This window comes from Ranitomeya variabilis, chromosome 2 (assembly GCF_051348905.1).
Source record: "Ranitomeya variabilis isolate aRanVar5 chromosome 2, aRanVar5.hap1, whole genome shotgun sequence".
NCBI classification, from domain to species: domain Eukaryota; kingdom Metazoa; phylum Chordata; class Amphibia; order Anura; family Dendrobatidae; genus Ranitomeya; species Ranitomeya variabilis.
The window spans coordinates 907,125,131-907,150,499 of record NC_135233.1 but is presented as its reverse complement, the minus strand read 5'-3'; the positions used below and the strand labels follow the sequence as shown (position 1 = coordinate 907,150,499).

Here is a 25,369-nt window from a genome sequence, read left to right as displayed (position 1 = left end):
GAACATGCTGCGATTTTTACAGCAAATCCGTTTTTTTTGCGGAAAAAAATGCAACATATGCACAAAAATTGCAGAATGCATTCTAATTGAGGGGATGCATATGTATGCATTTTTATGCGTTTTTATAGCGAAAAAAATGCCAAAAATCCGCAACGTGTGCACATAGCCTCAAGGTATAAAAAAAGTGATATTTTACTCATTAAGCAAACAATATGTTTCTTGCTGTGAAGTACATAAAGGAAACAATGAGAACTGAAGTGATCTGTGGTATCTAATGCACAAAGCAGATTTCCTCCTTCACATTTAGCTAACATTATATTTTGTGGTGTAGACTGCCCTCTAGTGGACAAAGTGTAAACTTCCACTGCATTGTGTAGTCCATACTAAAACATTGCAAATTTACCTTTCATCGTTGCTTTTTTCAATGTAGAGATTGTATGTAATCCAGTATACCATCATCTTAAATGTGAATTAAGTGCTGTGGGGTCATCTGATTAGATGTCTTACCTACATCTTATAGAAACCATATAAATTCTGTTACGTTCCCTATACTGTTTCATGGGTGAAGATGGATGATGCTGAGCTTTGTCAGATAGTTGTACATTAGCTTATTACCAAAGCATTTTGTAAATAGTTCTTACTGGACTCTGGTAATTTCTCTTCTGCTTAAACGTGGTTTTCTCGGTCAGAGTCGGGGTCTTTATCTCTACAACATGCTTCTCTCCTTTTCGGTGGTAAAAATTTGGTGACAGATTCCCTTTAAATAAGGCCAGCGTATTCTGCAGCTTATTACGATTGAAGAAGCAACAAATAAGTGTAATGACAAGAACTCTGGATTGAATGAAAAGAGTAGCACAATGGAGAGGGCTAATGTTATCAAGGAAGACCCCCCCTTATGTTGGCAGCAGAAATATATATATTTTTTAATTCATTTATTTATTTATGGTTTGGGAAATAATATAATAATAAGTTACACCCTGAATGGTCAATGATTTAGAAATTCCCTGCGAGTGCATTGAACCTCCTGTGCCCTACTTCATGGCATAGGAATCCGTCATGGCCTAGCTTCTACTAGGTGATGAAATTATTCTTCAGGATTAATGGCCCATGTGGACAGGTTAGCTACTCCCAGTTGTTGCAAATTAGATGTACCTGCCTGGAAAACCTTGCTCTACCTCTTCGTATAGGGATCCTACTATATAAGATTAAGATCTGGGGATTGTGGGAGGCCAGGGGAGGAATGAAAACGTGCGGTCACATTCCTGAACCAATCAATGATTATTCTGCTTAAAGCATTCTTCTGCCATAGGCTAAGCCAAACAGTCACCCAAAGGTATCAAAAGACCAAGGGCATTCCGAGGAAACATTCCCCACAACAAGTCTGTACCTCTATTAGTTGAAATGGTTGACACTTGAAATGAAGGGGTTAATGGATTTATCCTGCTCTGCTTGTGCCAAATTCTCATATTTCCATCTTGTGGGGCAACAGAAATCTCGATTCTTGTGAGGAGGCAATGTCCATCTTTCGGTCATGACACAGTCGTGCCTTTCTGTTTCGCTTAGTAATGGCATTCAGTCTGCAGCTACAGCCCACCCCTAGGAAGGCCCTATCAGTTGTGCTGTCAGACATGTGGCGCGCCAGCCTTGTATTCAGCTGCAGTCTGCATGCCCGTGTACCATCTGCCATCCTCCTGGCAGAGTTTTTTTGCGCACAGGATTGCTGTTCGCTGGGTGATCTTTCTCTATCATGTCATTCTCTGTATACTCTTGACACCATTGCACAGATGAAAGATTAGTAGTTTTTAAATAACTGGCCCACTTTCCCTAGTACCGATGACCATGTTTTGTTAGAAGTTTCTGAGCTAGCTTTATTTTTCCTTAATGTGGATTAATGTGGACTGATTCCTCCACAGTGTGATCCCCTCACACAGTATGATTGTTCCCACATCCCTTACACCAGTGTTCCCCAACTCCAGTCCTCAAGAGACACCAAAAGATCATGTTTTCAGGATTTCCTTAGTATTGCCCAGCTGATGGAATTATTGTCTGTGCAAGTGATGCAATTACCACCTGGCCCATCCTGAGGAAATCCTGAAAACATGACCAGTTGGTGGCTCCTGAGGACCGGAGTTGAGGAACACTGCCCTACTCATTATAATGGCTCCCACATCCTTCAGTGTGATGCCCTCATATACAGTATAAAGACCCCCTCAGTTACCTCCACGAATAGTGTGATGGCCCCTACAGCTGACTCCACAACCACCCGCGCAATGATTCCCCCTCCCACACATTATAATGACCTCACAGGAAAGCCTCCCCACCCAAACACACACTCTCTCACACACACACACACACACACACACACACACACACACACACACACACACACACACACACACACACTCTCACTCTCTCTCTCTCTCTCACTCACACATACAACACACTCATACACTCAGACACTCATACGCACACACTCATACACATGCTCACAGACACTCATACACACAGACACTCATACACAGACACTCACACACAGTTGCTCATACACACACAGACGCTCCTACACACACACTCCTATACACACGCAGACACTCCTATACACACGCAGACACTCCTATACACACGCAGACACTCCTATACACGCTCATACACACGCTCATACACACGCTCATACACACGCTCATACACACGCTCATACACACGCTCATACACACGCTCGCACACACGCTCGCACACACGCTCGCACACACTCGTATACACACACACACTCATATACACACACACACTCATACGCATACACACACGCATACACACACGCATACACACACGCATACACACACGCATACACACACACACGCATACACACACGCACACACGCATACACACACGCACACACGCATACACACACGCACACACGCATACACACACTCATACATACACACGCACTCATACATACACCATGTTCCAAATTATTATGCAAATTACATTTTTCTCGGATTTTCCTAAATGGTCAGTGCAAATACAGTCAGTCTAATAAAAGTCATCACCCGTTAGAGTATGCATCGAATTTTATTGAAGAAATCTCCCAATGATAACAGTATCATCTCCAAAATGAATAAAAACTTAAAATGCACTGTACCAAATTATTAGGCACAGTAGAATTTCTAAACATTTGATATGTTTTAAAGAACTGAAAATGCTCATTTGTGGAATTTGCAGCATTAGCAGGTCACATTCACTGAACAGAAAAGCTATTTAACGCCAAAACATCCTAATAGGCCAAGTTACATGTTAACATAGGAACCCTTCTTTGATATCACCTTCACAATTCCTGCATCCATTGAGTTTCTGCTTGTATTTCTTTGCATGAAGTCAGAATAGCCTCCCAGAGCTGCTGTTTTGATGTGAACTGCCTCCCACCCTCATAGATCTTTTGCTTGATGATACTCCATAGGTTCTCTATAGGGTTGAGGTCAGGCGAAGATGGTGGCCACACCATGAGTTTATCTCCCTTTATGCCCATAACAGCCAATGACTCAGAGATATTCTTTGCAGCATGAGATGGGCATTGTCAGCATGAAGATGATTTTGCTCCTGAAGGCACGTTTCTGCTTTTTATACCATGGAAGAAAGTTGTCAGTCAAAAAATATATATACTTTGCAGAGGTCATTTTCACACTTTCAGGAACCTTAAAGGGCCCTACCAGCTGTTTCCCCATGATTCTGGCCCAAAATATGACTTATCCACCTCCTAGCTGACGTCGCAGCCTTGTTGGGACATGGTGGTCATCCACCAACCATCCACTACTCCATCCATCTGGACCATCCAGGGTTGCTCGACACTCCTCAGTAAGCAAGACTGAAATTTAGTCTTCATGTATGTCTGGGCCCACTGCAACCGTTTCTGCTTGTGAACACTGTTTAGGGGTGGCCGAATAGTAGGTTTATGCACCACAGCAAGCCTTTGAAGGATCCTACACCTTGAGGTCTGAGGGACTCCAGAGGCAGCAGCAGCTTCAATTAACTGTTTGCTGCTTTGTAATGGTATTTTACCAGCTGCTCTCTTAATCCAATGAATTTGTCTGGCAGAAACCTTCCTCATTATGCCTTTATCTGCATGAACTCTGTATGTGCTCTGTTTCAGTCACAAATCTCTTCACAGTATGATGATCACTCTTAAGTTTTCGTGAAATATCTAATGTTTTCATACCTTGTCCAAGGCATTGCACTATTTAACGCTTTTCAGCAGCAGAGAGATCCTTTTTATTTCCCATATTGCTTGAAATCTTTGGCCTGCTTAATAATGTGGAACATCATTTTTAAGTAGTTTTCCTTTAATTAGAATCACCTGGAAAACTAATCACATGTGTTTAAGATTGATTTCAGTGATCCATTGAGCCCTGAGACACAATACCATCCACAAGTTTATTTGAGAAGCAAAACAATTAAATCTTTGACACTTAAATCCAATATGCATAATAATTTGGAACACAGTGTACACACACACACTCTCATACACACACACTCTCATTCATACACACACACTCTCGTACACACACTCTCATACACACACATTCATACACACACATTCATACACACACGTGTATATATATATATATATATATATATATATATATATACATACATATACACACACATACACATACTCTTACACGGCACACACCCGTATTGTGGTGGTTGTTTAATCTTTATTTTCAGTTTTTAGTTAATGACATGCCTGTTCTCCGGGGTGGGCCTGGAGGGGTGTTCTTTATGTGGTGCAACAACCACAAGACTGATTCATAGGCATCTTTTAGACACTTGGAAGTTTTGAAATCCTGACGCTAATTAAAAATGCCCAAATGCTGAACATAAGAACAGCAAGTCATTAAAGGGAACCTGTCACCCCGTTTTTTCCGTATGAGATAAAAATACTGTTAAATAGGGCCTGAGCTGTGCATTACAATAGTGTATTTTGTGGACCCCGATTCCCCACCTATGCTGCCGAAATACGTTACCAAAGTAGCCGTTTTCGCCTGTCAATCAGGCTGGTCTGGTCAGATGGGTGTGGTGTCTTCCCCCAGATCTTGCTTAGTTTTCCGTTGGTGGCGTAGTGGTTTGCGCACGCCCAAGTCCAGAATCCACTGCACAGGGGAGGGAAAAGAGCGCGATCTGCGCTATTCCCCTGGTGATCGGTGGGGGAGGCCATCTTCCTGTGGCCGCGTGTGCGCAGATGGAGATCGCGGCGGCCATTTTCCTGAAGCAGAGCGCTCAATCTGCGCACGCGCGGCCACAGGAAGATGGCTGCCCCCACCGATCACCAGGGGAATAGCGCAGATCGCGCTCTTTTCCCTCCCCTGTGCAGTGGATTCTGGACTTGGGCATGCGCAAACCACTACGCCACCAACAGAAAACTAAGCAAGATCTGGGGGAAGACACCACGCCCATCTGACCAGACCAGCCTGATTGACAGGCCAAAACGGCTACTTTGGTAACGTATTTCGGCAGCATAGGTGGGGAATCGGGGTCCACAAAATACACTATTGTAATGCACAGCTCAGGCCCTATTTAACTATTTTTATCTCATATGGAAAAAACGGGGTGACAGGTTCCCTTTAATCAATAGGAATGAACAAGCAGTAGAGTCCTTCAAGTGTATTTTGAGTGATTTCTCAGGTGTTTTTTTTCATACACATACTCAAACATACACGCACGCACACACACACACACGCACACACACACACTCATACACACACTCATACTCATACACATTCATATATACACACACACTCATACACTCACTCATACACACACTCACACAACTCTCACACACACACACACACACACACTCTCATACACGCACACAACTGTATTGTGGTTGTTTAATCTTTATTTTCAGTTTTTAGTTAATGGAGGGGTGTTCTTTATGTGGTGCAACAACCGCAAGACTGATTTCATTAACCAAGGTATGATTTTAATCAGTGTAACGGCGCCGACCGGACACTGTTTGTAGGTTACTGTGCACAGTTCTGCTGACAGTTTTTCTGTCTGCCATCTGCATGGTTTTGCTTTTTTGAGGGAGTCAAAGGCCACAGACTTTTCAAGTAGAATCCATTTCAAGAAAATGTCCTTTTAGGCTGGTTTCACAGTTGCGTTTTGATCTGCAGCGTTTTAGCGCTAAAAAACGCATGCGTTTTTTTCTGTACTTAACATTAAAAAACACATGCGTTTTTTAGCGTGCGTTTTGACGCGTTTTCGGCAACGCATGCGTTTTTTGACGCGTGCGTTCATTTGCAGAAATGCAACCTGTAGTAATTTCTAGCTGCGTTTTTTTGCCGCAAAAAAAGCATGCAGTTATTCGCGGCAAAAAAATGCATTGCTGTCTATGTAAACGCATGCGTTTTTAAGCACATGCGTTTGCTTGCGTTAAAAACAAAAAAACCCTAACCCTAAACACAAGAAAAAACAAGAAAACCCTAAACACAAGAAAAAACAAGAAAACCCTAACCCTAACCCTAACTCTAGGGTTACTAGGGATCCTAACCCTAACCCTAAGGTTAGGATCCCTAGTAACCCTAGGGATCCTAACCCTAACCCTAGGGATCCTAACCCTAACCCTTAGGGTTAGGGTTACGATCCTAACCCTTAGGGTTAGGGTTAGGATCACTAGGGTTAGGGTTAGGGTAAGGGTTAGGATCCCTAGGGTTAGGGTTAGGATCCCTAGGGTTAGGGTTAGGATCACTAGGGTTACTAGGGATCCTAACCCTAACCCTAGCTATTTCTGTTTTTAGTGGGTTTTCTAGTTGATTTTGATGATTGGCAGCTTTCACACACTTCTCAGCATGTGTTTAAAAAATGCAAACGCAGGAAAAAACGCATGTAAACATCGCATTTTTTTTTCTGCATGCAAAAACGCATGCGTCTAAAAAGACGCGGCGTTTTGCCGCTTTTACATGCGTTTTTTCACCACATGCGTTTTTTTTTTAAACGCTGCAGATCAAAACAAAAGTGTGAAACCAGCCTTACATAACTTTTGCTAGGCATTTTTGCTGCATTTTATTAACGTTTCCTGAATCGTTTTTGTAAATGCTTTGTTAGGGGTTTTTTTTTTTTATAAACTAATTTATTTATTAAGAACAGCATATAGTTACAACATTTCTCAATACAACCAAAGAGGTAGTTTTCATGTATAAAAGCTTTTAAGTTCATTTAATAAATTCATCATCCAAACAAGAGCATCCTTGTCATAAATACAGGCCTAAGCACAAAGACTGTATTGGTTTTATATGTTTTTACAGTATAAAATTCATTCCATCATTGGGATGTCAGGGATGTTGGATTATTGAACAGTACAACAGATTTTTTTAATGGTGCTTTAATAATATTAATATAATAATAATGTATAATAATAATAATATTTATTTCTATGGCGTCAACATATTCCACAGCACTTTTACATTAGAGGATACTTGTACACACAATAGACATTACAGAGTAAGGCTAGGTTCACATCGCGTTAGGGCATTCCGTTTAATGGATCCGTTAAACGGATGCGCTAACGATGTGTCCCAAATTGTCTTTATTTTTGCAATTGTGCTAACGCATGCATTAACGCATGGTTGCATTTAATCGGCATGCGTTGGCAATAGTAGACTATGCACAGCTTACACTTCCGTTCGCTGTGTGTTCGCTGTAACTTACCTGAAAACGCGGTAGTCCGCGTTCAAAGGTGCGTCACAAAGTAACGGACCATCGCTAAGGCATGCCGATTTTGACATGTTAGGATGCGTTACGCTAATTGAAGTCTATGGGCGCGTTAACGCATCTGTTATATAGAGTTAGTGCTGCTAAGAAATGGATCCGTTAAACGGAAAGCCCTAACGCAATGTGGACCTAGCCTAACACATAATACAACAGATACCAAGAAGAATGAGGTCCCTGCTCACAAGCTTACAATCTATGAGGAAATAGACATTTGCCCAGTTTTTGGTTATGTGTTCAACATGGAAAGCAATCATTTGTTATTGATATGCCCTGTTGGGCTACTTTTAATATCAACACTTTCTATACTACAATGTATGATATATATGTGTTTGTGTTCATTAATTGTTCTCTTGCATGTTTCTGTTACAGAATATGAACCTGACATAAAGAAGAATCAAGAGATATTATCAGGAATTGAGAAGTTAATGGTACGTGTGCAAACAATGATTTACATACTGTAGGACCTCAGAGTGCATGTATATGAATTTGTGTGTGTGTATGAATGTATGTGTGTGTATGTATTTATATATAATACTTATACTGTATATACCGTATAGCCGACCCCCCCTAATTTTGCCACAAAAAACTCCATCATGGAGAATTTGAGAGAACAGCAGCAGCAGTCATCGTAGCAGCAGTCATCGAAGCAGCAGCAGCGTTCACCACCTTCATTGCTCGCTCACCAGCATGGGCATAGTAAAGGGAGCAGCCGCTCAAATCACAGGAGTGGCAGCCGTCCCTGTCTAAGGAGTGGAAGGTCGCAGGACTCCTCGGTATCCAGGAGGCATGTCATATGTACCCCTGATCAGTCTTCGAATCCGGTACCCTTGATGTGACAGCGGGCGGTGAGGGATTTATGTGAATGTCACCATTTTTAATAGGGCCATTTTCTTGCTTAAATCACTGTAAGCCTAGGAAGGATAGCACAAAGAAGAATAGAGTGTTCCTTATGTAAGACCCCGCTAGCAGTGCACTGGCAGAAGAATCTCTGTTCAGACTGCATCCAGAAAACCAGCATGAATGAGACCCCATACTTTGCCGCAAGCCTTAAGTCCGTGATCAAGGTTGAAGGTTCTTTAAAGACCCTGTTTAAAAAAGGGAAGGAAAAGAGGTCTCTACTGAGTCAGATGATTTTCCTCTGTCGAAGGGAGAATATTGCAATGGGTTCATGTCCTTCTCCTCCTCGGACAGTGATATAGGGGGCAGACCATGCTTTCCAGCTGAGGATACGGGTAGGCTAGTCAGAGCCGTTAGATCGAGAGTGGGCCTGAAGGAGGAAAGAACATCTAAGTCCCTGGATGATATAATGTTTGGAGGGTTGGAGAAGACGAAAAAGCTCACCTTTCCGGTTAATAGCAAGATACAGGCGCTTATAAAATAAGGAGTGTAGAAAGCTGTAAATATCTGGTACCTTGCTCTCACCTCAAAGAGGAGATACCCATTTGAGGAAATGGACTCTGAAATCTGGTATAAAGTCCCTAAAATTGATAGAGCACTGGCTAAGTCTTCAAAGAGGTCGGCTCTTCCCTTGAGGATTCTGGGATGCTTAGGGATCCGCTGGAGAAAAAAAAAGGATGGGTTTCTTAAGCACACCTGTGAGGCAGCTGCTGGGGGATCTGAAGCCGGCATTAGCTGGAAGTTGTACCCCCCATTCCCTTATGATTTGGCTGCAACAAATCGAGGAGCAGCTTAAGACCCCAAGAGATAAAATCCTGGCCAATATGCCTCTGTTACACAGAGTAGCAGCTTTTCTTGCGGACACTACTGCAGACTCTTTGAGGCTAGCGGCTAAGTCAGCAGGCCTATCAAATGCTGCCAGATTGGCCTTATGGCTAAAGGGCTGTCCTGAGGATTTGCAATTAAAAAATGGACTTTGTTCCATTCCATGTGATGGCCAATTTCTTTTTGGGAAGAGATTAGGGGACATTTTGAAAAAAGCCGGTGACAAAAAGAACGGCTTTCCTGGATTCCCTTCTGAGGCTAGGAAACCTTCCTTTCAGAGGAGAAAATGTAATAGGGCATGTCCTCCAGGAGTAAAAAGGAAGTGGGAGCTCAATCCAGGTTTGTTCGGTGGGCCCTCTACATCTTCCAAAAAGCCTTTCTAATGATACCAGGTCAGCGGTAGGGGGAAGGCTCTCCCTCTTTCTCCCTGCCTTGTGAACATCTGCCCCAGTCGCTGGGTCTTGAATATTGTGAAAGAGAGTCTGAAGATAGACTTTTTGTCTTCTACGTCAGTCCTTCATAGTAACACCCTTCACAAAGTAACCAAAAGAACAACTTGCCCTGGAAATAGAGTTCATAGTACTCTTAGAAAAATGACTTTTGTGCAAGATTTTGGAGGAAGAAAAGGGAAGGGGATTTTATTCCCCCTCTTTTTGATCAAAATAAAAGGATGGTTTCTTCAGAACTATTATCAATCTGAGGAAGCTCAACCAGTGGATTGTAAATTGCTCCTTGAATCGGTGAACACAGCTGTACACCATGTTCCAAATTATTATGCAAATGATATTTTTCTCGGATTTTCCTAAATGGTCAGTGCAAATGACAGTCAGTCTAATAAAAGTCATCACCCGTTAGAGTATACATCGAATTTTATTGAAGAAACCTCCCAATGATAACAATATAATCTCCAAAATGAATAAAAACTCAAAATGCACTGTTCCAAGTTATTAGGCACAGCAGAATTTCTAAACATTTGATATGTTTTAAACAATTGAAAATGCTCATTTGTGGATTTTGCAGCATTAGGAGGTCACATTCACTGAACAAAAAAGCTATTTAACTCCAAAACATCCTAACAGGCGAAGTTACATGTTAACATAGGAACCCTTCTTTGATATCACCTTCACAATTCTTGCATCCATTGAACTTGTGAGTTTTTGGAGTTTCTGTTTGTATTTCTTTGCATAAAGTCAGAATATCCTCCCAGAGCTGCTGTTTTGATGTGAACTGCCTCCCACCCTCATAGACCTTTTGCATGATGATACTCCAAAGGTTCTCTATAGGGTTGAGGTCAGGGGACGATGGTGCCCACTGCCCACACCATGAGTTTATCTCCTTTTATGCCCATAGCAGCCAATGACTCAGAGATATTCTTTGCAGCATGAGATGGTGCATTGTCATGCATGAAGATGATTTTGCTCCTGAAGGCACGTTTCTGCTTTTTATACCATGGAAGAAAATTGTCAGTCAGAAACTCCATATACTTTGCAGAGGTCATTTTCACACCTTCAGGAACCTTAAAAGGGCCCTACCAGCTTTTTCCCCATGATTCCGGCCCAAACCATGACTCCTTCACCTCCTTGCTGATGTCGCAGCCATGGTGGGACATGGTGGCCATCCACTAGCCATCCACTACTCCATCCATCTGGACCATCCAGGGTTGCTCGACACTTATCAGTAAACAAGACTGTTTGACGATTAGTCTTCATGTATGTGTCTGGGCCCACTGCAACCGTTTCTGCTTGTGAACACTGTTTAGGGATGGCCAAATAGCAGTTTTATGCACCACAGCAAGCCTTTGAAGGATCCTACACCTTGAGGTTCGAGGGACTCCAGAGGCACCAGCAGCTTCAAATAACTGTTTGCTGCTTTGTAATAATATTTTGGCAGCTACTCTCTTAATCCAATGAATTTGTCTGGCAGAAACCTTCCTCATTATGCCTTTATCTGCATGAAATCTGTCTGTGCTCTGTTTCAGTCACAAATCTCTCCACAGTATGATGATCACTCTTAATTTTTCGAGAAATAGCTAATGTTTTCATACCTTGTCCAAGGCATTTCACTATTTAATGCTTTTCAGCAGCAGAGAGATCCTTATTATTTCCCATATTGCTTGAAATCTGTGGCCTGCTTAATAATGTGGAACATAATTTTTAAGTAGTTTTCCTTTAAAATACACAGACGCAAGCAACACTGGTTGGGGGGCACACCTGAGGAATCAGAGTTCTTTTCTAGAAAGAAGCTAGGGATCAAACTTGAAAGAGCTATAGGCTGTGAAAAGGGCTTGAAGAGGCTTTTTCCCTTCCTCTTGGGTTGCCATGTCCGAGTCATGTCGGACAATCGAGCAACTGTGGCTTATATCAACTACCAAGGGGGAACAAGGTCCTATACCCTATTGATGGCAGCAGGTAATCTACTCCTGCTAGCAGAACAACATCTTTTGTCCCTTACAGCACTTCACATAAGGAGAGTAGAGAATATTAAGACAGACTTCCTGAGCCGCGCAGGATTGAAACAGGGAAAATGGTCTTTAAATTCCCAGATCTTCCAGCACATAGTTCAATCTCCGGCCTCCCCCATGGATGAACTATTTGCCAGTTTACAGAACAGGAAATTGAGGAACTTCTTTTTGTTAGTCCCAAGTAACCAGATGACTATTTTTAGCAAGCCAGAAAGAATACAATGTTATCTATATGTTGACTTTAATTTAAGAATTTCTTTCTGGCTGTTTGTGTAAGGGTATGTGCACACGTCCGGATTTCTTGCAGAAATTTCCTGAAGAAAACCAGAAATTTTCTGCAAGAAATCTGCATTTTTTTTTTTGCGTTTTTTTTCCGTTTTTTTCGCGGTTTTTTTTAGCATTCTGCAAGCGTAATTAGCTTGCAGAACGCTAAAGTTTTCCAAGCGATCTGTAGCATTGCTTGGAAAACTGACTGACAAGTTGGTCACACTTGTCAAACATACTGTTTGACAAGTGTGACCAACTTTTTACTATAGATGCTGCTTATGCAGCATCTATAGTAAAAGATAGAATGTTTAAAAATAATAAAAAAAATAAAAAAATGCTTATACTCACCTGCAGACAGCTGATCTCCTCAGAGGCGTCCGTTCCTATAGCTGGTGTGTGTGCGCAGGACCTTCCATGACGTTGCGGTCACATGACCGGTCTCGCGACCAATCACAGGACCGCGACATCATCGCAGGTCCTTCACCGCACACCAGCTAGAGGAACCGAAGCGGCAGCATGCACCTGAGAGGCGGGAAGACATCGAAGGTGAGTATATCACTATTTTTTATTTTAATTCTTTTTTTTTTGACCAATTATATGGTGCCCAGTCCGTGGAGGAGAGTCTCCTCTCCTCCACCCTGGGTACCAACCGCACATAATCTGCTTACTTCCCGCATGGTGTGCACAGTCCTGTGCGGAAAGTATACAGATCAATGCACTCCTAGGTGTGCGGAATCCCCGCAATTCCGCATTTTTAATGAACATGTTGCTTTTTTTTCCGCGATGCGATTTTTTTCGCGGAAAAAAATGCAACATTTGCACAAGAAATGCGGAATACACTGTAAATAATAGGAGGCTTATGTTAGCGTTTTTTTCGCGTTTTTATCACGTTTTTATAGCGAAAAAAACGCGAAAAATACTGAACGTGTGCACATGGCCTAAGTCTATAATATTGACTTGTAAGTTGACATTTGATATAACATATTGTGCTCTGATCCTTGATGACTAGTGATGTTTACTGATATGCTAATTATGCATTGTGTAGGCAAGATAGTTTGTTGACTTCAAACACAGAGGAGGAAAAACTGTAAATAGACTTGATTAATCTCCATTCTTACCCTTTATGTAAATACTGAATAAAGGCCACTAATTAACTATTAAGATATGTTGTATGCCTCTGTATAGCAAGACAGAGACTGAGAGACAGACATTCAGCCAAGACATCCAAAGGACCAGAGACAGCACAGCAGTCAAGACATCATGTACTCCATCACGAGGGACACGGACCTATCATTCTACAGAATACCGGCTTAGGGGACCTTGGCCTCGGCTGGAAGTATACAGATCTGCTCCACTGACCATCACTGAACCATGGATGGGATTTGAAGAAAGCCAGGATTGAGACCTGCTGGTCATCTAGCTCCATGGAGATGTGCTTAAAAGCCAGGTTGTGACCCTTAGGTCAACTGACCCTTTTACCTTAATCGGACTGTTATCTTCCTACGCTTTTCGTTACATCCTCTGTTAGCGTGTCACAGGTGGGGTAACTGACCCTGGATGATGAAGCCAGGTTGTGACTCACAGGTCAACTGGCCTTGAACCTGAATGGACTGTCATCTTCCTAAGCTTGTTGTTGCCTCTGTGTGTGTGTGTCTGTGTGACCCTCCAGTCAACTGGCCCTTGTATCTGAATGGACTGCTATCTTCCTACGCTTGTGTTACATCCTCTCTGTGTGTGTGTGCCACAGGTGGGGTAGTCGACCCTAGAAGGTCTGAAGTAACAGCTGCCATTATCCTGACGAGTTAGCGGAAGGGTGGGACTCTGTAATGTGCACCATCTTGGGGTATTTAGCTGGGACAGTTGTACGTGTTATCTGCCAGTTTTGTGGTTCAGTAAAGTTTTGCCACACTGTTAAACCCTCACCCTGTGTTGTTTGAGTAGCGTTTTGCCCATGTTTAAAGGGAGAGTGGGCTTTCGGCGTGACAATCCCACAATCCCTGGTTCATGCTGTTCCGGCTAGCGTACCGGGGGCACCTGCCGACATCCCCCGTGTCTACACATTATGGTGAAAGGAAAAACGATTTGCTGTAGATGCTCTTCAGATTCCCTGGAAATTCAGGATTGACTATGCCTTCCCTCCAATAGCGATGATTCCAACTGTCGTGAGGAAGATCAGGCCAAAGATACCATGGTTTTTCCTTCTAATGTTAATGTCATTGTCAGATTCATGGATCCTACCGGAGATCCCAGACGTTCTGAAAAAGGGGCCAGTATTCCAGTTTCAAGTGAAGGGTTTTCATCTAGCAACATGAAATTTGAGTGGGCATTACGGAGTCAGAAAGGTTTCTCACCAGGGTTAGTCTCCACCCTGTTAAAAAGGTAGGAAACAAATATCAACAATTTACAGCAGGCATGGAAGAATCTTATGGAATTTTCAGGGCAGCCTCTAGGGTAGGGCTCCCCAACCTGTAGCTCGGGAGCCACATGTGGCTCGCGGCCCCATGAATTGTGGCTCGCGACTGTCTGCCAACTTGTTGCATTAGGTCCCGGTCTAGGAAACAGGTATGAAGAGCACATCTCAAAATGGTGAATTTTGTGAGTAGCCCTGCACAGAAGTGCAGATCTGGATGCACATTTACTGGTCTTAGGGGTTTAAAGATGTTTTAGGTATGGTATGCTGGAGGATGGTACTACCTGTTAGAGGAGGTGCTCAAAGCTGGATGTGACAGTGTGTTGAGAGTCCTTGCTGGGAGAATACTGAATGGGGACATTGTGGGAAGCCCTGGATCTCAGTCTACTGCTCTGGAGTGATTTCTGTGAAAAAGCTTTGGTTATCATTATATCTGTGATGGGGGCTTTGGTTGACCCTACTTTGAAGGGGGTGGAAGCTGGATGTGGCTCACAACCCTCTCTCAGTGCTGAATGTGGCTCGCGACCCTCTCTCTAAGCTGAATGTGGCTCTCAAGGTCAGAAAGGTTGCGGACCACTGCTCTAGGGGATAAGGCTCCAGTAGGATCCATTCTAAAGTTCCTGCAGTCAAGACTTGAGCTGGGGTTAGCAACTAACTCCCTCAAGGTACCAGTCTCGGCCTTGGGCGCCTTACATAACTTTAATCTGGCAGCAAATAGATGGGTGTCTCAATTTATAAAATCCTGTGGGTAGGTCCAGACCAGTTATAATCTCGAAAATTCCACCATGGGATCTAAATCTAGTACTAGAGGAACTAATTAAAGGCCCGTTTGAGCCCCTACAGGATTTATCTGTCGAGTTCATCACGCTAAAGACTATTATATTAGTGGCTCTGACTTCGGCCCTCAGGGTAAGCAATATATGGGCCCTGTCCGTATGCCCTGCCTATACGCAGATATATGAAGATAGGGCTGTACTAAGACCTGGCCCAGCTTATCTTCCCAAAGTAGCTCTTAAGTTTCATAGGAGCCAAAAAATTATTTTGCCCTCCTCTTGTAATAGCCCTAGGAATCCAGGTGAGGAAAGATTCCATAGCTTAGATGTGAGGAGGTCAATGTTGGAATATATGTCCATAACCAGTCAGTGGAGGAAGAATCAGTCCCTATTTGTAGCCTTTCAGGGTAGCAGTAAGGTAAGGTCTTCCGGTGTGTATATTAAAGGGAACCTGTCACCTCCAAAATAGATGGTGAGGTAAGCCCACCGTCATCAGGGGCTTATCTACAGCATTCTGTAATGCTATAGATAAGCCCCCGATATTACCTAAAAGAGGAGAAAAAGAGGTTAGATTATACTCACCCAGGGGCGGTCCCGCTGTGGTCCGGGTCCGATGGGTGTCTCAGGTCCGGTCCGGAGCCTCCCATCTTCATTCCATGACGTCCTCTTCTGGTCTTCACGCCGCAGCTGCCGCACAGTCGTACTTTGTCTGCCCTGCTGAGGGCAGAGCAAAGTACTGCAGTGCGCAGGCGCTGGGACAGGTCAAAGAGGCCCGGCACCTGCGCACTGCAGTACTTTGCTCTGCCCACAACAGGGCAGACAAAGTACGCCTGCGCCGCAGCCGTGGCGTGAAGACCAGAAGAGGATGTCATGGAATGAAGATGGGAGGCTCCGGACCGGACCTGAGACACCCATCGGACCCGGACCGCAGCGGGACAGCCCCTGGGTGAGTATAATCTAACCTCTTTCTCCTCTTTTAGGTAACATCGGGGGCTTATCTACAGCATTAAAGAATGCTGTAGATAAGCCCCTGATGACGGTGGGCTTACCTCACCATCGATTTTGGGGGTGACAGGTTCCCTTTAAGACTGCCAATAGTGTTCCAATAACTCGAGTGAAGCTGAAAGTGCCCTCCATAGAGCTAATACCTACTTAAATATACCATAAAGTATGGATTAGCATAGTGGACTGATCTACCACATACCACAGGAGGACATAAATCTCTGTTCATGTCTTTACAAATGGGAGGTTTTAGATGATGAGTGTCACAAAGTGGCTTCAATTGATAGCTTTGATAGTTTTTCTCAGCATATAGAGCAAGCGGAAGCTCTTATCATGAACCGAACAGGGCCGTAGGAGAATAGTGGTAGTGCACTTATCCATTGTTTCAGTATTCATAGATGACTGCTTGCCATACCTATCAGAGTTATGCATTTGATTTCAATTGGATGTGGACAATTATTTTGTTGCTACAGAAGATCAATCTTTACTGCTGTTCTATTAGCTTCTCATCTGCATCGTCCTCTACTCACCATCTTGGCCAATGGCACCAGTTGCCTATAAGAAGTCATGTGCTGCAGAGGCTGATAGTTGTCTGCTAGAATTGCTGTTTTTTACCCTAATATGATCTCTATTAAGGTTATCCTTAGACAGCCTCACACCATCATACCGCCTCCAGAAAGCAAATGCTGCTGAAGGTAACATAGTTATAAAGTTATTCTACTTGTAAACTTTCTTTATTTTTACTGTTGACCCCTTTGCTAGTGTATATAATAAAAACAAATTTTGAGGCCTTAAAGGGGTTGTCCGGTCCAAATCTATAAGTCTGCAGTCACACTGTATGACTGCAGACTTATGAATCCCCCCAGCACACGCACTGTGCACAGCGGGGATTCACCGATTTTATTTTTGAGCCAGGAGCATATTAGTTATGCATACTAATGGCATTAACTCGACTAATGGGTGCTACCTTGCTCTATACAAGTGTATGGAGCGAGACCACGCCCACTAGTTGGGAACCGTTAACGGCTCAGAAATTGGCTAATCCCTCACAATGGCTAATGGCTGGCTAATCGAGCACAATGCTTGTGCTGGGGGATTCTTAAGTCTGCAGTGTGAGGCAACCTGTCATGTGAAAAAAGTGTCTGATTTGCAGGCAGAATGATATAGAGCAGGGGGAGCTGATCAGATTAATGTACATTTTTATGGGGAAAGTTTCATTATTCACATGCAGTCAGTAGGCTGTGCTATTCAGTGACTGTCCGTCTTCTCTGTATGACTGTGCATGCAGAGATCTGTCTGTCACTGAGTAGGACCGCCCTCTGGCCTGCCATACATATAAACACCAGGGATCACAATAAATATATTACAAGTTATACTGAAACTTTTGCAACAAACCTATATACAATTCTCATTCACCTCTCCTTCTCACCATGCTGTCCACAGATCACACTGCATGTACCACATGACCGTTTCCTTGCATGGTGGCTCATTGGTTAGCTTTGAAGTGCTGGGGTTCTGGGTTCGAATCCCACCAAGGACAACATCTCCAAGGAGTTTGTATGTTCTCCCACTGTTCGCATGGTTTTCCTCTGGGTTCTCCAGCTTCCTCTCACACTCCAAAGACATACTGATAGGAACTTAGATTGTGAGGCCCAGTGGAGACAGTGATGAGGTCTGTAAAGCGCTGTAAAATTAATGGCTCAAAATAAATAAGGAAAACCTCTTAAATTGCTCACTGCCTGAGCACCACTGTCCTATTGCCCCTTTAAAGTGTCATCTTTGGCAATGATGGTCCATACCCACATGTAGCTGTACTTAAGGACTCTGCCGAAATGACCAGTGAGTGGCTTCTTCTATCATGAGTACAACATGTCATGCCCACTGCAATGCAAACAGGGACAAGCGGGGGATCTCTTACTGGGCAGCACAGGAGCGGCAGGGGATGTAACAGATGAGTATGGGTTTACTTACTACTCGAACATATGAGAAATTCAGAATTTTTTAAGCTCAGAAAACCACTTTAAGAGAAATTGAAAGTGAGACAATGTATTTGCTCAATTGGTTAAAACATTTTAAGGACTTTTTTTTTATCTATAAACTGTAAGACGGGTACACTCGGTCAAATTATGATTTTGCATAGTGTAATGACACTTTTTTGTTTGTTTTTATATTCTCTTATGAACTTTTAGTCTTATTAGCCAGAGATATTTTTAACTGCAGTGGGCTAAGCTGATTGTAAAAGTAAATGGGACATAATTGGGGAGATATGTTGAGTTTTGCTTTGTACGTAAACAAGACGTCAAACCAATTAAATCTTTCAGCAATCCTTTGTTTACTTTCGTCTTTCCTATCGAGAAGCGGCTCTGTGTTTACTGCTTCTCTTATTAGACATCATCTGTATTTTCTCTATATAAATAATTCATGCCTCTATAATCACTTTATTAATGGACCTAAGATGACTTTTAAAGTGCGCACCTCCTCTCGAGTCTGGAGTAGAGAGATGTTCATGGGGATTATTTTACCTTCCATGTTTTCCTATTGCACTTCGCCAAATATGTAGAATAATATATTTGCTTCAGCATGAATCCACGTGGCTTTTGTATTTCAAGTGAAGATTAACCATGTGTGTTGCCATTACATGCTTTACGCTTTGTGCACAATATTCTAATATGATCTCTATGCAGGAGTTTGATGTGAAACCAAAGTATGGTTTGTATCAGAACAGACCAATGTATGTGCAACTTTCAGCATGGAAAAATCTTTGACAAATTTTATACTAACTGCCTTTTGGATATTTAGGCTATGTGCGCATGTTGCGGATTTGCCTGTGGAATTTTCCGTGCGGATTCTGCATCTCTTAGCAGAAAACGTAGGTCAAAATCTGTGCGTTTTTATGCAGATTTAGTGCGTTTTTCCTGCGGATTTGCTGCAGATTTTGTATGGATTTCATGCGTTTTTCCTATAATGGAATGGGTGCAGAAACGCACAAAGAATTGACATGGTCCTTTTTTTAATCCGCTGCAGATTCCGTGCGGTATTTTCCGCACCATTAGCACAGCATTTTTATTTTCCCATTGATTAACATTGTACTGTAAGTCACATGCGGTTCTGCAGTGTTTCTGTGCGGAAAAACTCTGCGGATCCGCAGTAAATCCGCAACGTGTGCACATAGTTTTAAAGTGTGGGCTTTATAATAGAAATTGCTGTCAAATATATTTCATAAAAAGTACTATAAACTTACATCAAGGTGCACTGCAAAATAGACACAGACCCATGGTAGCTTTGCCATTGAACATTCTCTATGAGGAGCTAGATCACCTCAAGTTGAACTATAAATTTGGCTGGAAGACTGATGCTATAAAATATTTGTGGGTTAGCCTGAGTTCATCTTCCAAAAAACATTTTTTCCACAACTTCCCTGCCCTTTTTAGGAATCTGAAAAGGCTATTGGCTAAATCGTCCAGTCCTTCATTTTGAAAATGACCCTTGTTCCTAAATTGCTATATTATTTTGAGACCCTTCCTATTATAGTTCCCTTAAGGGAATTTAGGGCTCTCCAAGCATGCATAATGAGATTTATATGGAACAATAGGAGACATAGAATATCTAAATCTTGGGCCTCTTTAGGAGTCTACAAAAAGAGGACAAAAATCGAGAAATTGTGGTTGGCTTCAGTCCACCCGAATTCTCTGAGAAAACTACAAATGGAGATTACAGAACAACCACAAAGTAGATTTCTTCACCAAATGTATCAATTTAATCAGTATTACAGCACCATTACAGCCATAACTTTACATTACAAAATCGTGCTGACAGAGGTTCTCTTTAACCCCTCTCTGACCTTAGACATACTGTCCCGTCGAGGTGACCTGGCCCTATCTGACGGGATAGTACATCATAGCGATCGGCGGCACTCATGGGGGGAGCGCGGCCGGGTGTCAGCTGACTATCGCAGCTGACATCCGGCACTATGTGCCAGGAGCGGTCACGGACCACCCCCGACACACTGCGATCAAACATGATCGCAGTGTTCCGGCGGTATAGAGAAGCATCGTGCAGGGAGGGGGCTCCCTGCGTACTTCCCTGAGACCCCCGGAGCAACGCGATGTGATCGCGTTGCTCCGAGGGTCTCTTACCTCCTCCTCCCTGCAGCAGGCCCGGATCTAAAATGGCCGCGCCATCCGGGTCCTGCAGGGAGGTGGCTCCACAGCGCCTGCTCAAAGCAGGCTCCGGGAAGCCTGGAGGAGCTGTGCACGTCAGATCGCCGATCTGACAGGGTGCTGTGCAAACTGTCAGATCAGCGATCTTACACTATAACATGATGCCCCCCCCCCCCCCCCGGACAATGTTATAGTGTTAAAAAAAAAATATTCACGTGTAAAAATAAAAAATAAAAAAAATTCCCCCAAAAAATGCAAAAAAAAAAAAATATATATTGTTCCTATAAATACATTTCTTTATCTAAATAAAAAAAAACAATAAAAGTCCACATATTTAGTATAGCCGCGCCCGTAGCGACCCGAACTATAAAGCTGTCCCACTAGTTAACCCCTTCAGTGAACACCGTAAAAAAAAACAAAAAAAACCGAGGCAAAAAACAGCGCTTTATTATCATACCGCCAAACAAAATGTGGAATAACACGCGATCAAAAAGACGGATAGAAATAACCATGGAAAACGTCATCTTGTCCCGCAAAAAATGAGCAGCCATACAGCGTCATCAAAGAAAAAATAAAAAAGTTATAGTCCTCAGAATAAAGCGATGCAAAACGAATTATTTTTTATATAAATGAGGTATCGCTGTAATCGTACTGACCCGAAGAATAGAACTGCTTTATCCATTTTACCAAACTCGGAACGGTATAAATGCCTCCCCCAAAAGAAATTCATGAATAGCTGGTTTTTGGTCATTCTGCCTCACAAACATCAGAATAAAAAGCGATCAAAAAATGTCACGTGCCTGAAAATGTCACCAATAAAATCGTCAACTCGTCCCGCAAAAAACAAGACCTCACATGACTCTGTGGACCAAAATATGGAAAAATTATAGCTCTCAAAATGTGGTAACGCAAAAAATATTTTTTGCAATAAAAAGCGTCTTTCAGTGTGTGACGGCTGCCAATCATAAAAATCCGCTAAAAAACCCACTATAAAAGTAAATCAAACCCCCCTTCATCACCTCCTTAGTTAGCGAAAAATTAAAAAAAAATGTATTTATTTCCATTTTCCCGTTAGGGTTAGGGCTAGGGTTATGGTTAGGGCAAGGGTGAGGGCTAGGATTAGGGTTAGGGTTGGGGCTAAAGTTAGGGTTAGGGTTTGGATTACATTTACGGTTGGGAATAGGGTTGGGATTAGGGTTAGGGGTGTGTCAGGATTAGGAGTGTGGTTAGGGTTACCGTTGGGATTAGGGTTAGGGATGTGTTTGGATTAGGGTTTCAGTTATAATTGGGGGGTTTCCATTGTCTAGGCACATCAGGGGCTCTCCAAACGCGACATGGCGTCCGATCTCAATTCCAGCCAATTCTGCGTTGAAAAAGTAAAACAGTGCTCCTTCCCTTCTGAGCTCTCCCGTGCGCCCAAACAGGGGTTTACCCCAACATATGGGGTATAAGCGTACTCGGGACACATTGGACAACAACTTTTGGTGTCCAATTTCTCCTGTTACCCTTGGGAAAATACAAAACTGGGGGCCAAAAAATAAATTTGTGAAAAAAAAAAAAAGTATTTTTTATTTTCACGGCTCTGCGTTATAAACTGTAGTGAAACACTTGGGGGTTCAAAGTTCTCACAACACATCTAGATAAGTTCCTTGGTGGGGTCTAGTTTCCAATATGGGGTCACTTGTGGGGAGTTTCTACTGTTTAGGTACATTAGGGGCTCTGCAAACGCTATGTGATGCCTGCAGACCAATCCATCTAAGTCTGCATTCCAAATGACGCTCCTTCCCTTCCGAGCTCTGCCATGCGCTCAAACGGTGGTTCCCCCCCACATATGGGGTATCAGCGTACTCAGGACAAATTGGAAAACAACTATTGGGGTCTAATTTCAACTGTTATCCTTGGAAAAATACAAAACTGGGGCTAAAAAATAATTTTTGTGGAAAAAAAAAAGGATTTTTTATTTTCACGGCTCTGCGTTATGAACTGTATTGAAACACTTGGGGGTTCAAAGCTCTCACAACACATCTAGATGAGTTCCTTAGGGGGTCTACTTTCCAAAATAGTGTCACTTGTGGGGGGTTTCAATGTTTAGGCACATCAGGGGCTCTCCAAACGCAACATGGCGTCCCATCTCAATTCCAGTCAATTTTGCATTGAAAAGTCAAATGGCGCTCCTTCGCTTCCGAGCTCTGCCATGCGCCCAAACAGTGGTTTACCCCCACATATGAGGTATCAGCGTACTCAGGACAAATTGTACAACAACTTTTGGGGTCCATTTTCTCCTGTTACCCTTGGTAAAATAAAACAAATTGGAGCTGAATTAAAAATTTTTGTGGAAAAAAAGTTAAATGTTCATTTTTATTTAAACATTCCAAAAATTCCTGTGAAACACCTGAAGGGTTAATAAACTTCTTGAATGTGGTTTTGAGCACCTTGAGGGGTGCAGTTTTTAGAATGGTGTCACACTTGGTTATTTTCTATCATATAGACCTCTCAAAATGACTTCAAATGAGATGTGGTCCCTAAAAAAAAAAATGGTGTTGTAAAAATGAGAAATTGCTGGTCAACTTTTAACCCTTATAACTCCCCCCCCCAAAAAAAAAATTGGTTCCAAAATTGTGCTGATGTAAAGTAGACATGTGGGAAATGTTACTTATTAAGTATTTTGTGTGACATATGTCTGTGATTTAATTGTATAAAAATTCAAAGTTGGAAAATTGCGAAATTTTAAAAATTTTCGCCAAATTTCAGTTTTTTTCACAAATAAACACAGGTAATATCAAAGAAATTTTATCACTATCATGAAGTACAATATGTCACGAGAAAACAATGTCAGAATCACCGGGATCCGTTGAAGCGTTCCAGAGTTATAACCTCATAAAGGGACAGTGGTCAGAATTGTAAAAATTGGCCCGGTCATTAACGTGCAAACCACCCTTGGGGTTAAAGGGAATCTGTCACCAACTTTTTCATATATAAGCTGCGGCCACCGCCATCAGGGGCTTTTCTTATCTTTCAGGTTACATCAGGGGCTTATCTACAACATTACAGAATGCTGTAGATAAGCCCCTGATGGCGGTGGCCGAAACTTATATACGAAAAAGTAGGTGACAGATTCCCTTTAAGGGAACATGTACTGACAGCATTTTGTTGACATAAACTACTATATTAAGAAATAAAATGCTGACCTATATATAAATAATACAAGATCCACCATTCACTAAAAGTTTGGTCCACATGGCTGCTATAAAGCATATCACTAAATGGTGGTAAATGCAGTGTAGGCAAGATGACACTCTCCATAATTACGTGCAGAAGCTAGAACAAAAAATTGGTAACTAAAACACTCACAGCACATTAAAAATGTGTAAAAAGAAAATCTAGTCATTCTTCTAGCAAGGATCCTTTTAGGCCTGAGAAAAGGGTCCTGCTTTCAAAGTACTGTATACAAGTGGTTGTGCATCCATGTATGAGTGTGTTTGTAAAGGATAATTTGAGGATTAAATCCGTGCTGCCACAATGATACAAATTCAGATATATTGAAGAATTCTGGTGGTTTATTCAACGCGTTTCAAGGTCTATCTGACCCCTTCATCAGGAAAATTACCACAAAGACGTACAGACATGATGTTGTTACACTGCTTAAATACATTCAAGTTTCAAAACCAGGCGCAAAAAGGAACTCCTGACATGTGACATCCAATGTCTAATACAAAATCATTCCAAACTAAATGCATACAGAAATTCTTATTCAGCCTGATAACTATTTCATTAATTTTTCAGGTTTAAAAATGAAAAAAGTAAGAAAGTAGGAGAAAAAAATTTTGTTTTTTCTCAAGCTGTTTATATCGGAAAAAATGGGAAGAGAACCCACCTGGGGGATGTGACACAATCCCCATCCAGCCTTCCTTGCTGTCTGTGCCACAAATTCAAACAAGCATTTAAGCTGATTAGATGTATATATGACTAAATAAGTTCCACCATTTAATTAATAAAAATAATGGAATACGTGGATAAGTGGAATTTATTCAGTCATATATCGGACTGACATATGGAGTAAAAATGTGATGAAAATCTGTGTTGGTAAAAAAAAAAATCTGTGTTGTCAAAAGGAATTGTGGAAAGTAACTATAAATGAGTAAATAAATTAATTTAGAGGAAACTGTTAGAAAAGTTTAAATGGTGAATGTATTTGTAGCACAGTGAATTGTTTAATCATGTAAAAAATAATGGACATAGATTTGATTTACTTCTATATTTCAGGTCTCTAATATTCAGTCCAGAACAGCTTTAGTATCATGGTCACCTGCCAATGGGTATCCAAGTGGAGAGAAGTCCAGTAATGGCCTGTCCTATTCCAGTAGTTATGAGGTGGCGTTATCCGATAAAGGGAGAGATGGAAAATATAAGATTATTTACAGGTAATAAGCCGCATGTGAATCAGGAGCCGTTTGGTATGGTGTACAGTATAGAGGCATTTTATTAAGTGTTAATAGAGAGAATGGACAGCAATGATACATGAAGTGGCCATATGCGGTTTGTCTTTACATCTTTCACTGTGCCTTAGACATGAAAGCATGCATAAATGTCATTAACCTCTCCATCGCTCTTTTTTGCTCTCCCAGTCTCATTAATGCATCATCTTGATAACTTTTACTCAGAAAGTAGCTTAAGTGGATTAAGAAAACTTAACATTGCAAAAGCAACTGACTGATCCCAAGTTATGTCTCAGCTTACACTTTTCTGCATCTTGATAACACCGGGTGCGTGTATATATAGATAGATAGATAGATAGATAGATAGATAGAAA

General features: G+C 42.1%; 1 protein-coding gene across 1 annotated transcript in view; it reads left to right on the top strand.

Moving 5' to 3' along the window:
* The window catches only part of FNDC3B (fibronectin type III domain containing 3B), a 489,123-nt gene that overhangs the window by 273,756 nt on the left and 189,998 nt on the right, over positions 1-25,369 (top strand). Inside the window, exons 7-8 of the mRNA XM_077290528.1 lie at positions 8,134-8,192; positions 24,823-24,980. Of these exons, the coding sequence (XP_077146643.1) occupies positions 8,134-8,192; positions 24,823-24,980 (217 nt within the window). The remainder of the gene's footprint in view (positions 1-8,133; positions 8,193-24,822; positions 24,981-25,369) is intronic.